Raw genomic sequence first — 14,705 nt, 5'->3', positions numbered from 1 at the left:
GCTACACCACTTCAAAAGGATCCTATCTGAGTGACAGCTCTGATGTGACTGAATATACATCTTTTGTGGTGGCAGAGTGATGCTGAGCCGTGGTGCCATGGTTTAAGCGGGGAGAGGGCAGGCACTCAGAGTGCTGGCTATCTTTTACAGATGCATCAGGCTGTGAAGGGCCACATGAAGAGATAGTGTCAGTTACTTGAGTAGGGTCACAGGCTGATCTTTAACAACCCTTGACATCCTACCTTTACTTTCCTTTTTCATTATGCTCATGTCTCTCTGTCTCTCTCTATTTATCGCTCTGTCCGCCTGCCTCTCCCTTTCTCTAATGATGCTCTTGCTCTATCATTCAGATCAGTCGACGCTTTAACCTTGATCTCTGTGATAAACCGGGGAGATCTCCTGCACTCTCTCTCTGTCATCCCCTCTGGTCTTCATCCATGCTTCCACTCTCCCTCCTCTTGCCCATTACTCCCTTTTCTTTTTAGCTTATCCTTTCATCACACGTTGGCTCCCTTATCTAATCTGCATTCTCTTAATCAGCTGCTGTCAAATCACCCTTGTGATCCCGTTTCATTTCATCCCATCCCTCTTTCACCCTCGCTCTCTCTCCCTCTCTCTGTCTCTTTGCCTCTCTCTGCCCCTCTCATCTGCCTCAGCTACCATCTGATCATTCTGCCAGTATGAATCTTTGGCCCACCTGATCAAATCTTACCTTATGGCTAACTGAGCTTCAGTACTCTAAATGAGGATACAGGCCTCGTGCCTTGTCCCTCTCAATCACAGTTAGCAGCCATGCTAAGTCCTGCAGTCCCTTCCCATTAGTCAGCAGGTTGAGTGATAGGCGCCGCGAGCAAATCAGACACCAGAAAACGAGGAATGGGGGGGCGCATCCATTTCCCCGGGCTGTCATCCCACAGGCTGTGCAGCCGCTGTGACAGGTGATCTGCAAATGTGGCCCCTAAAGAGGACATTAAGTCATTTAATTTAGTTAGCAGACTATTATAACATATATCATATCTTACTCTTTTTAGTTTTTCATGTTTTTGGTGTCTAAATTTGCTCTTACTTGCCTCTGTTTAATTATCGTGTCTTCCTGTCACCCCTATTTCTTCCTCCTAATGACAGGCCTCAGAGGGCCACAGAATAGGACAGGCAGCTGAAGAGAGAGAAATAGGAGGCGAGATGTTTGTGCCATCATTGCTGCCTTTGACAGACAGCCTTGGCCTACACAGCTGACATAGTGTATTTCACAATTTGTGTTTTTTTTTTTGTTTTGTTTTGTTTTTTTTTTTCTTTTTGAGAAGGACCTGTAGTTGATTCTTTCTTTTGCTGTGCTCTCTGTGTTTATCTCCCTCTCTCCCTCTGTTCTGCCCTGTCAGAGGGAGCAGGGAAGTGACAACGCTATCAAAGGCTTGGCGCTCTTCTATTGATTGCTCCTGTCTGTCCGCCACCTTAAGCCATCAAAGCCTGTCACCTATCAGTCGTCGCTTGATGCTGTCTTTTCCATCATCTGTTGCATCATAGCACCATGGACCGAAATGTCACAGGGGCTTTGTGGAAACTTTATATCAGATGATAGGCAGTTTTAAAATCACTTCTTTGATGGGAACATTTTATCTTTTTCTTATTTATTATTAAGTTGCAGTGATTTATAGCAGCGAGAAATATCCATGTTTCCTTTGTTGGGTATTGTAGCTTTTTTCCTCATGTTCAGTCTGGTAAGATTAGCTAACGCAGAATGCAACCACAACTCTAACACTAGGCATGCCATTACACAGAACACAAAACTAACAACTTTTTGATGTCTGCACCACAAATCAGAGCCATAATCTGGCTGCACTTAATGGCAAAAACAAATAATTTAAATCATTGTTCTTGTTTTCTGCAGGGTGTGGACACAGTGGAGGCATATGTACCAGATGCTGTGTGGTATGACTATGAGACGGTAAGATCACTGCATCTGGTAAAATCACTGTTATTATACACATTTTATACACTTTCAGTTTAGTTTGTGAAATTTCTTATTTTCTCCTATATATAAAAAAGATGAAAAAGGCATCAATGAATAGCTTTCTTTCATGTCATGATGGCCATAAAATTCTCATCTTGTAGGCAATATGAGAAAAACTGGATTTATACTTTAATTACACAACATACATGGGTGTTTCTTATATTTTTCCTTTCCCATTTACAGACATTAACGAGACAGAAAATGAAAAATATTTCAGTATTATGCAGTCTGATTTAAAACTACATGGCATTAAAAAATAAAAAAAAAATACAGTGAATAAATCTCTCTGATACAGTCTTAGGAAACTAAACATCATAGGCTAAACAGAGGTTATTGTATTAGATTTTGCAGGTGCGCCTGAATTAATTGGCAACATAAATGTACAGTGCTCAACAATAATGATTGCACAGGTGCTTATCAGTACTATGTTACATTAGTGGAATTAACACGTACACAAAGAGCATGTATCACATGAAAGTCTTTGCCTCGAGTTCTTTGTTTGAGACTGAAAGACGAGAGCGATAAGACAGAGCGAGAGAGAGGACAAAGATACAGTGAAAGAGGGGACAGGGAAGAGAGGAGAGAGACTATCTCTCTGACAGAGAGATAAAAGAGGTGTTGAGTTCCTTTGGGACCTTATTTGGGCGTCACAGTGGCGATGTAAAGCGCCCACTGATCAGATGAACGATTAGATTGGCTGTCTTGCCGCCAGCCCCTTGTCCCGGTTGGTCCCCTGTGATTATCTGGGTAGGAGGATGGAAGGGTTTGGGGGGGGTATTGATGTAGTGAAAATGACCATGAAAAACAAGTTACAGAGGAAAGAAATAAAGGAAAAAACAAAGGAGTGAAAACAGACAGGATGGGAGTTGGATGAAGAGAAAGTAAGGAAAGAAGGAGAGTATAAGATGGGAGAGAGAGGAAAAGCAGGGACGAGAGAGGATATGAGAAGAATAAAAAAGGAGGGCTGACAATTACCTAAAGAGGAGGAGGAAGATGGGAAGTTTGGACCAGTAGGAATAAGGAGAAGAAGAGAAGACAAGGCAAGAGAAGACCTCCTTAAGGCAGACAATGAGGGGGTGATAAGATCTGAAATTGCTTATAGTCGCTCCACTAACTCCAGCCCACACACACGCCCATACTCTACTGTACCGCACACAATGGTGCATGCACTCACACACACACATGCACACACACACACACACACACACACACACACACACACACACACACACACACCCTCAATGGGAATGGAGGAAAATGGGATAAAAAAAGAATTAGAGCACCACAAGAGAGAATAACAGGACGTGGAGAGGGAAGTAGGTAGAAGGAGAATGAGAGGAGATGGAGAGAAGAGAGTTTTAAATTATTTTAGGCTGGTCTGAGGATTCAGTCCTCGGGGGATCAGAAATTAACTCTGCTCTATCTGGGCCCTCAGAGAAATGAGTGGAAGGGGCACAGAGAAAGAGAGACACAGAGCGAGAGAGAAAGATGTGGAGCCGTTTCTCGGCTCTTCAAATGGTTCTTAGCCAAACAGCACAGTCACACATTATATTATTAGAATGTCAAAAATGACACATTTCATATGCTTCTCAAGTGACTCGATCACGGCTTTTTTTCAAAGACTTTTCCACATTTTTCAGAATTTCAACCAGACACCCCTATTTTTGTGCATAAGCCCAACCAAAAATAATGTACCCAAAACAAAAAAGGTTTACAGCTCTTCAACCATTTTGATTACAGTCATAACCTGTGTCTCATTTGGTAGGTAACTTTCGCAACCAAAAAGCCTTTCACAAATAGAATTGGAAGATTTAGAGCTTTCAAACAATGTACAATTTCTTGAGGTTGTGAGTCCATTACACAATACTTATGCACATTATTTGGTGAGCTTATGCATTGAAATTTTAGGCTTGAACTTCAGGTTCAAGTATCTGCTATTTTCAAGAGTGGGATTTATTGCTGAGGGGTCCCAAAGTCATCATTAATATCTATAGGTTAACTGTGCAATTGTAAACTCTAGAGTTAATATAATATTCTGTATTGAAGGTTGAACAGTTTGACTTCAAAGTGGCTTTGGACCTATTAAACATGGTAGCAGGTTTGCAGACTCTAGACTGCAGATCCATTCACACAAACAGCAAACACAGGTTCTCTCTGCTTCTCTGCTTCTCTGCTTCCCTGCTTCGGGGGCCTCAGAAAAAAAAAAAAAGAAGAAACCAAACTTCATTGTCGACATGGCAATTTCACGCAAGCCCAAAGCTAGTATTTTCCAACCCAGGCTTGTTGCTAAGTTGTGACCACTGCCTTAAACTTGAAGGGGGTGTGAGGAATGAAGTGTATGTGAGTTTATAGATTCTGCTGTTTTACCAATCAGATGGAACGACTGCGACACCGCAGAACAAAGGTTAATATGTATCTACCAGCTGACAAGCTTGGTTTACACATCAGAGGTGGTGCGGTCCTCCCTACACAAAGACCTGATGTCACCACAACATACAGGTACGCACACACACACACACACACACACACACAGTTATCACCTGAATATGTTCAACAAGCTTTAACAAACAGTAATTACCAAAACTGAGTCTTCTGTTATATTCACATGCACGTGTTTGCACAGATGTGTTCAGTAGCCATTTGATTCATTGAATTCTAGTCGGCGAAACCCCATGGGCTTGATCGTTGCTCTTGATGACAACAACCAGGCAGCTGGGGAGCTATTCTGGGATGATGGAGATTCCCGAGGTATTGTTGCATTTCTCAGTTTGTGTGGTGTGTGTGTGTGTGTGTGTGTGTGTGTGTGTGCAAATGCGTCAGTGAGTGTGAGACGGGATCATCTGCATCTTGTTATTACTACTCATTACAGACGTTCTTTTATGAGCATCAAACGGAGGCTCTTATCTTGTCAAACACAAAGAATCACGAGTCGCGGTGGCTGTTCAAACGTTCTCGGTCAGCTCACACACTTCAACATGTGACTGTGTTTCAGGTGTCAAACTCAGGTGACAATCATTAACATCTGCTCTTCCACTTTTTTTTCTTTTTTTTTTTACAGAAACAGTTAAAACAGGCAACTACGTCCACTATACATTCTCTGTTGTCTATGTAAGTTTTCCCTCACATCTACACCATCTCTCAAATCCTGCACACATATTCCTTCTGATCTGAATTCAAGTTCGAAGTTCAAAACCACCAGAGACTTTCCACTTCCCCAGTCCAATACTCCACAAGCATGATTGATCCATGTTATGCTGCCAAAGCTTTGTTGGATCAAGTACCCCATGTTCCTGCTTCACACAGCACTGAGGATCGCCTTGCATGTTTAATGTATGCCAGTGATGTTCTTCCTGTACATTAGCATTACCCTGGGGTGCAGGGTTTACAGACAGGAAATCTATCAGAACAGCTGTTTGACTGATGGACATGAGTTTGGGGAGTTTATAAGATGGTTGCTTCGCATGCACTGTGACTGTAACGTACATTGGGGTAGACTCGATATATATCAATCTTTCCGTCTAATTCTTCAAAACATCAGAAAAGAAAAAAAAGTGTAATATGTTGCAGAATGAAAATTAAGCAATAATAATTTGAGAGAATCCAATTACTTTAATGCATTCAAATTAGGCACATAATTGTTTTTGCTCTGCCTTATAGGGAGCACTGACAATGCAGGTGACCAACGCTGGCTACAAGGACCCAAACAACCTGAAGTTTGAGAACATCACAGTCCTCGGGGTGCCTTTTTCTCCTCTGGCTGTCTCTGTGACCCACGTTGGCGCTGGAGCAGCTGGAAACTCTACCACAGTGCTGCCGAACGCCAACATAAAGTATGATGCAGCCAAGGAGGTAAACACACACTTGCTCATAGACATTTCAATGCACAGATGCAATAAATAAATAAATAAATAAATAAATAAATAAAAACAGTAACCTTTTTTTTTTTAGGATGTGTGGAGGCATATTACAGGTCATATAACTTTAAAACTGAGTGAATCGTTATTTTTATGTTAACAATGGAGTGTTGTTATATATAATGTGAAGGTTTTCACTCGTAATGAAGAGCCTTCAGATAGTTACGACTTGATTATGCTGGTACAGTACTGGGTTACACTCATTACCATATCCCATACACTCATTACCAGCACTAAACAGCAGCCGGGCAAAGGACTCAGATATTTCCCTCAGGAGTTGATGGAGACCAGGCCAGAGCGACACAGAGAGGGTGTATTAGACTTGCATTCATCAGCTGGCCAGAAACATGCCTCGAAAAAAACATTCTAATGTTGCTCCCTGTGTGCTGAATGTGTTAATGGGCAACTGTTTGCTAACACATTTGCTGTATCAACTTTATGATATCAAATATTACAGCTTTATAAATAAATGACTACAGTATATTCCATTCAGTTTCTTATATTTTTGGCTTTCAATCTGCATTCCTTAAATTGATCACATTTAGGTAAGATAAATTGTAGGCTATAAGTGAAAGCAGTCTATTGTTAGTGTGCTGTATTGGTATTTTAGAATTCATAAATAATGGAATAATAAGCGCTGCTTAGTCATTACACAGGAAAAACTCTCATACATATAGAGAGGTCTAAAAGTCTGAGACCACTTTCCCATTCACTTGAAATGGAAAGTGGACTAGGACTCCACTGTAAGTATTTCCATTTAGTCAGGGAAACCTTGCTGGACAGATGCAGGGTGGATGTGATCTGCAGTGGCTACCCCTGTAGGCATCTGCCATTTATTTCAATAAGACCAGAAATGAAACCATTACTGTACAGACCAAGGTTAGCCTCTAAGTGTAAGAAATGATAAGAATTTACATTAGGTGAGGATCCTAAAAGCTTTGTGTGCGTGTGTGTGTCTGTGTGTGTGTGTGTGTGTGCGTGTGTGTGTGTGTGTGCGTGTGCGTGTGTGTGTGTGTGAGTGAAAGAGAAATAAAGAGTGAGAAAGAATGACTAAGAGCAATGATTCTACAGTTGGCGCCCAGGGTTATGAGCAAAAAGCAAGAGTCTATAAAGTGTCGAGAGGTTCGGTTAAGTAATTCTAGAGAGATTTGCTTTGTGTGCATGTGTACGTATGTGTATGTAGCTCTAGTTGTGCTTGTGTAGATCCTCAAGGTCTCTCTGGTCACACACACAAGCGTGCATTTATCAAATGACTCTCAGCGGTAATCATTTCCTGGGGGTGAAGGGTAAATGTGCTGTTAAACCTAAACTCTGGCTTGTCACGTCCATCAGTCTTTATATGCCTAGTCAGACTGGGCCTTGAATATAGCTCACAGCCGCCAAACATCATTAGTTCGATATACAGTCAAATAGAACAGTACTTTATAATACATGAGTCACACTGGCTCCCGGTATTTTAGTTAATTTTCTGAACCATGATTCCAAAAATAAAAAAGGCCATGTAAAAAGATATATCCTTGATGTCCTTGCAACAGCTGAGGATGCATCAGATGCTGACCGCAGTGACTACAGCGAAGGGGGCTCCCCAAGATATGTTGTGAGAATGACTCATAATTCCCGGCAGAGGCTGTTGAAACAGCCAGGGAAATTAACAGCTGTGTCTTAATTGATAGCGCACGCAACGTCAAGCACACATTCTGTCTCAAGCCAGCATGTCTGTGCTTGCTTGCGTAAGGAGGTTGTTCACTACAAGATGACTTGGGAAGAATGTTACCACGGTGGCATCCTCGGATTTAATGACCCGGACCTTTTCTCCCCGTGCGCTTCATCACATACACAGGTCCTGTTCCTGACCGGCCTCTCCCTGACCCTGGGGGAGACCTACCTGGTACAGTGGGAACTGGTGGAAGAAGATTACCAGCGCTTTGACTGCCATCCAGAAGAGCATGCAGATGAAGCGAAGTGCAAGGCCAGAGGCTGCATCTGGAAGGTGAGGAGTGGCTCTGATGATGTTCCCACGCGCTTCATGTATATACACGATTACTTTATTTTGAAAATCCCTATGCTCTCCTTTCTTTCCCTACTCAGCCAAGCAGCACTGACAGTGTTCCATGGTGCTTCTATCCGAAAGACTATGGATACACTGTTACAGCAACCAAACCCACCGCCTCAGGCATGACAGTTGATATCACTCGGAACAAGAAGTACAGGAGCAGCGGTCGCCCAGACTCACCGGACATAGACAAGCTCCGTGTTGAGATCCGTTATCACAGCGGTGACATGCTGCAATTCAAGGTGCGCATTTATTTGTTTGTGCTAGTAAAGGTGCGCTCTCCTACATATCAGTGTTTGTGCTTCCCAGTATCTGTCCCTATGTTGCTTCTTTGACTGTTTTTCTTATCTTCGGTGCACTCATCCTGCTTGCCTGCTTCTCATAAACACACACACACACACACATTCACTGACATACACTAATATCACCTTCCCTGTCTAGATCTGGGACCCGGCCACAGATCGTTATGAGGTTCCAGTGCCGCTGTCGGTTCCTGCTGTTCCTGAGACTGATGAGAGCAAGAGGCTTTACAAGGTCCACATTAGCAACAGCCCATTCGGCATCCAGGTCATAAGGAAAAGCACAGGAACTAAGATGTGAGTACTTCAGTGATACAGCTGGTTCAGGTGGGCATAGGTTGTTGTTGTGTGTTCTAGATTTTTCAGCTTCCATGCTCTATTTTGTTTTGTAATGCCTTCTTAATTGTCCGATAAAATGGCCACCAGTGGTAGGAACTTTTTTTTTTCCTCCCTGTGAGATAAAAGTAACAATGCTGAGTCGACTCTTCAGGCGCTGCTACCCAAATCAGATATGCTCAGGAAAGTTGGCCTGTGTGCCAGCACCTAAAGTAGTTTCCTCTTGTTCAGCAGTCGTGATGATGTCACGCGAAGCAGTCGCACGTCGGAGTCTTTTTCAAAGCATATCTTTAAGTGAGGGTGACATTATTTTGTAGTTAAGCCTTCCGTGTTTTTTAGAAGTGTCAGTTGAAATGTTACTAATTAAAATTTATGAAGTATGTTGAAGGGATGCCTGCGGTTCCTACGGGTTATTATGCTTATTTGTGTCAAACATATTGTGAATAACTCCCTTTGACAATAATTCCCTCTCCCTCCTCTCTCTCTCCTCTCTCTCTCATTGATTTAATCCTCTGTCACTTCCCTCAGTTGGGATTCCTCTATGCCAGGTTTTACCTTCTCAGACATGTTCATCCAAGTGTCTACTCAACTGTCGTCAGAGTTTGTCTACGGCTTCGGGGAGACTGAGCATCCCACCTTTAAGCATGACCTCAACTATCACACCTGGGGTATGTTCTCCAAGGACCAGCCTCCTGGTGTAAGTATCACACTGAAGCATAAACTTCACGCAAATGCGCACATATGAAAAAATGAATGCAGATTCAGCTGTCATTTCATGCCCTTTTTGATATATCCTTTACAAGCATATCATTTACCTGAAGGAATGTTTGACAGTAATAATGTCCATGAGCAAAAAACAAAATTATTGTTCACAGCAGGAACAGTTTTTTCCCCTCCTCTTTTAAGCGTAGGCATGTTCCATCAAAAGCAGTTTCGTGCTTGTTGTGGCGTACATCTTTAACATCATACCCTCTAGAGACTGCAGAGGTGACTTGTAAACAACTTTCCTGCACAGTATGTAAACTTGTCTTTCTCCAGCTCGTGGCACTTTGATGTGGCGCTGTTGATATGAACGGCGGTTATAGTGAGTGTCATCTTGTTTTCCCTACCGGTGTCAAGGCCAGACAGGATGAGGTTTCCACCTGCATCAGCATTATCAAACCTAATTGCTGAGCTGTCAAGACAGCTCCACAGGGTTCACACAAATGTTATGGGGGCCCTTGGAGAGCAAGGAAATTAGCGTTGGGGGGGAAGGGGGGGGTGACATGGATTCTGTATTTACTTTTTATATACTCATATTAAACCAGATAAGACAACACTCTAAATAGGAGTTTGATAGATGATAAAAATGAAAGCTTCATACAGTTCTATGAATTATGGATGGCTGCCAGATCCAGGCAAAAAAATAGCTAAAAATGAAATGTGTCAGTGTTGAAAGTCAATCAGTTTTAAAATGGTTTGAAAGGATTTTTCAAGCATTTTAGCTGGACATAAACCATTATCCAGGTAATCATCAGCACAGGCCAAAATGTTACTCTGAAAGATATACTTTTGTCTTTTCCTCACTACCGAGTATAAACAAAAGAACATTCTCTTCTAAAGCAACACTGTTGCCAGCGTTACAGAATACCCAAAAATAATAATAAAGAATAACAAACTTTATGGAAATAATATGGAATGCAGTGCATGCTATCTGGTTTCTCTCTCGTGGATCTTTTTTTTGTTGTTTTTTTTTCAACGCCTGCTCACACAAACCACAAGGATGCACAAGTCCAGCAACATAAAAGACCTCAAACCTTGTCTGTGTTTCATGTTGCTGCACTTGTTGAATCCTTGATACCTGAAGGAAAATCAAACCTTTAGTCATTAACTACACTGTGCGCTATACAACATGAAGGAGAATATAAATAGAAAGATTTATAAGGCAGCGAGTAAAATGCTTAATCCAAATCCTGTTTTATTTAGAGGAGCATCCGTAGTCAGACTGTTACAGTCTATGTAAATGTACCTAGAATGTGTCAAGGAAGTCAAGAAAGACCGACAGGGAGAGACCAAGAGAGCACTGTCACTGGCTGTCACTAGTTGTTAGAAGTGCTTGGAAGAGCTGATGACCTCTCTCCTTCCTGAGTCAGGCCATCACACCATGTAGCAGTGCCACAAGGACAAATATACATACACACACACAGAGACTAAGAAAAGCACACATCTAAACTAAAATGACACAGAGACAGGGTCGGTCCTCAGAGCCATTATATTACAGTTTAACAACTTCTTATGCACGAGAAGAGCAGAAGGCTGATGGAGTGTGACGTGCCCATGAGTTTGCCTCGCAGGACGGTGACATCTGAAAGTGGCAGATTTCCTGTCCCCCGCCACCTTTCTATCTGTTCCTCATCACCCCGTCTGTCTAGTCCCATCCTCATCTAAACACTGAAGACAACAGTGGGACCCCCTCAGTAGTTATAGCAGGATCACTCATAAAACCCACACTGTGAAACTCAACCCACTCCCACCAGAACCAATATATTCTTACTTATGTTTTACTGAAGCACATTGATGTATGTGCATGCAGAAAAAAACAGACGGATGCTTATTTGCATGTGATAAACTGTCACAGGAAATGTAAACAAAAAAAAAAACAAAAAAAAAACTAAACGAGTGCCTTCAGGCAGCACAAGCAAATTGATTAGGCGAGCGATATAAACCATAAACTTTTATAAAGCACCAAAAGCTCTGCTCTGTTAATAAGTTACCAAGTTGAGTATGACAACCACCAGGCTACAGTTTTGTCATTAATTTTAATGTTCTGTATGCTACATTTAGGACTTCCTGATTTTGTTATAGCACCCGGCAGCAACTCAAATCCCCAAATAACCACCCAGCTCTCTGTTGATGTCTACAAACTCAGGCCAGTTTCTAGCCTAGTTTAAAATTTGGGTGATTTGGGAGCAGTACTGGGTGCTATAACTGCCACAGGAAGTCTGTTTTAAAATAAATGTTTTAACCAGTTCACATTCATTTGCATACAGGATACATGTAGGAATATTTTCCCCACCTTGTAGGAAAACCGTTGAATGTTGACAGCACTGGGAACAAGCCCACTGCGGCAGTGTTATGTCAAAGCCATGAATACAATGAGAAATGCCACCTGTGAAGAAAAATGCTCATGAATAAACAAAGTGGCGCACAAGCCAGCATTTCTACAAACATAACACGGAACAGGCCAATTCTTTAACCAACACGCACCCATCTCACACTTTCCCTTTGATTGTCACTCTCTGTCTCTCTGCTACAGTACAAGATGAATTGCTATGGAGTGCATCCCTTCTATATGGGCCTTGAGACCACCTCCGATGCCCATGGTGTGCTGCTGCTGAACAGCAATGCCATGGGTGAGAGAACAGACACACAAACACACGCGTCCGCAAAGTCACACACAAGCACATACACCATATGCATATGCGACCAACCACCCTCACACGCACATAGACATAATCACACTCAATTACGTATGCAGCCAGCATTTATATATTAATGAGTGAGGCCATTTCCCATGTTTTGAGCACATGTCCTTTGACAGGGAGTCTTATATAAGGCCAACACAGCACAACGAGCACTTTCTAATCATCTGCACTTGTGTATATTTGCATACTGAACAGCAATACACACTCTAAAAACACAGAGAAATTATCATAAATCACACACACACACACACACTCACACACACACACACACACACACTACTATATCTAAACATTTCTCACTTTGCGAGACACAGTTGAGTTGCTCATTCGGTACCAAATGTCCTTCTACATCTATTTCATCACCAGATTAATAATACAGTATGTTCTGTCATGATCCGGTCTAATTCAACTGCCTTTGTGAAAAATCATAAGAAATATCTAATTTTTATTGCGTTCCAGACACTTTTAAAAATTTTCAGAAAGTACAATTTCATAAAGACACTCATACTAAATAAATAATAATTGCTCAACCCCTAAGCACTAAAATGTACATGTGCAACACATAGTAAGTTAATACAGACACATACAGTACACTCATACTAACCACTTCATGTGAATTTTCAAGGGACATAAATGTCTTATTTGCTTTGTGTCCAGATGTGACTTTCCAGCCGACTCCAGCTTTAACATACAGAACTGTGGGAGGCATCCTGGACTTCTACATGGTCCTGGGACCTACGCCTGAGATGGTGGTGCAAGAGTACACTGCAGTAAGTCTTCTTGGAAGTCTGGTTTGATTGTGTGTATAACTGTGTGCATTCGTGTGTGTTTCTAGCGCCTATGTGAGTGTGTGTGTGTGTGTGTGTGTGTTTGCGTGTGTGTGTGTGTTTTGTGTCTGGCCCTGGGCCGCTGTTGATGGACTGCAGCAGCTGGGAGTTCCTCGCTTCATTGCGCTCTCTCATTTAGCCAATCTAAACACACACACAAACACACACACACACACACACAATCAAACAAACATTTTATGGACACTGTCCCGTTTTCCTGCAAAACAACTTTTTTCTGTGATGAACTGTTTTGACTTCCTTGTTTGTTTTTCTTCTTAACAGCTGATTGGACGACCTGTTCTACCTGCCTATTGGTCTCTTGGGTTCCAGCTCTGTCGCTATGGTTACAGCAATGATAAAGAGATAGAAGATCTATATACAGACATGAGGGCAGCGGGTATACCCTATGTAAGTGCCCAGACAAGGACTTTTTTTTTTAAGATGTCAGAATTCAGCAAAATACGAATTTTCAATCGATATGTTCACATCCAAAGTTAGATTCAGGTATCAGTGAACCGAATCTAAACACAGAGCAACATGGTGACAGCTTTCAAATAATTGTCTGTTTCCATTGTCAGCACACTCTAAAGAGAGAAGTATTAATAACACTATGGATGTAATAAATCATGATTTTTATTTTGTTTTTTTTTAATGATTCTTTTGTTTAAACTTATTTCTGATAGAAAATATCAAACCTCATGTATCACAACTTCCCAAATGTCATCTACTATAACAGAATATAACAGGACACAAACCTGATCCTGCCCACATACATCGTATCCAATTAAATTCCACTGCATTTACCTGCTTTAGCCGAGACACTGATTCCATTCAATCAGTGCTGTGGCACAAGGAATGTTTTCATTGCTCTCATCTGAACAAATGCAATCTGATAGCTTCTTTTTGTATGTTGAACAGTGCAGAGACAGGCACTCAGTGGAATAGACTGAGCTGAATCCAACACAGTATCTAGCCATATTTTACAATATGGTTCAGTGTGTGTGGACAATAACTACATAAACCTAAATTAGATAAATGTTATTGGGATGAAGCAAAATGGAGACACTGGCTTCATGGATTACATTTGGAACATCCAGTTTAACCTAATGAAATCTGACCTCTAATTTCATTCAAAATCCATTCCATGGTAAGTTTGTCAGCCTATAGACGTTTTGAGTTTGTACCAGAACCAGTAACTCTCTCTGACAGTGAAATATGGAGTTCCCATTTGAATAACATTTTTGCCAAACAGTATAGGTAACGAAGTTTGTGACAAAAAAAGAAAGTACTATATATCTGTGGAAGCACTATGTCTAACCAGGGCAGGATGTCCTGTGTGGAAACAGGTCAGACTCCCATCCACTTCATCATGCAGAACAGTACATAAGAATTTCCATCGATAATCAAGTGATCCCTAGAATATGCTTCCACAAAGCCCCAAACCTGCGAGCAGCTGACGCCAGCCATAAAGAATCCTGCATCATTAACTGGAATGAAAGAAGCAGAAAATGCAGCTACTCAGAATGCCTACACATCAGCTAGCTTTCCAGACTAACCAACCTTAAACTGCCACACACACACACACACACACACACACACACACACACACACACACACACACACACACACACACACAGACAAGTCGCAGCAGCCAGATTTCATGCAGGCTTTCTGCAGCTGCTGTCGGAGTCAAACAATCACATCTATAATAAATCATATTGCCACTTCTGGCTGTGCAATTCAGCCCCACGCCTGCATATAGATGAAAACACAGCTGGGGCTTTGCATCGATACTGCAAAA

The 14,705-nt window shown here is 41.8% G+C and overlaps 1 protein-coding gene across 1 annotated transcript in view; it reads left to right on the top strand.

The window, feature by feature from the left end:
- LOC111238462 (maltase-glucoamylase, intestinal-like) overlaps positions 1–14,705 on the top strand; it is a 75,008-nt gene that overhangs the window by 29,772 nt on the left and 30,531 nt on the right. The window contains exons 20-31 of the mRNA XM_022767989.1: positions 1,889–1,945; positions 4,386–4,510; positions 4,671–4,759; positions 5,070–5,119; positions 5,669–5,860; positions 7,766–7,915; positions 8,014–8,220; positions 8,420–8,574; positions 9,142–9,310; positions 11,909–12,005; positions 12,735–12,847; positions 13,187–13,312. Of these exons, the coding sequence (XP_022623710.1) occupies positions 1,889–1,945; positions 4,386–4,510; positions 4,671–4,759; positions 5,070–5,119; positions 5,669–5,860; positions 7,766–7,915; positions 8,014–8,220; positions 8,420–8,574; positions 9,142–9,310; positions 11,909–12,005; positions 12,735–12,847; positions 13,187–13,312 (1,530 nt within the window). The remainder of the gene's footprint in view (positions 1–1,888; positions 1,946–4,385; positions 4,511–4,670; positions 4,760–5,069; positions 5,120–5,668; positions 5,861–7,765; positions 7,916–8,013; positions 8,221–8,419; positions 8,575–9,141; positions 9,311–11,908; positions 12,006–12,734; positions 12,848–13,186; positions 13,313–14,705) is intronic.

Source organism: Seriola dumerili, unplaced genomic scaffold, assembly GCF_002260705.1.
Source record: "Seriola dumerili isolate Sdu_G_001 unplaced genomic scaffold, Sdu_1.0 BDQW01001344.1, whole genome shotgun sequence".
Classification (NCBI taxonomy): Eukaryota; Metazoa; Chordata; class Actinopteri; order Carangiformes; family Carangidae; genus Seriola; species Seriola dumerili.
The sequence above is the reverse complement of the archived record's forward strand: the minus strand, read 5'-3'. Positions and strand labels throughout refer to the sequence as shown.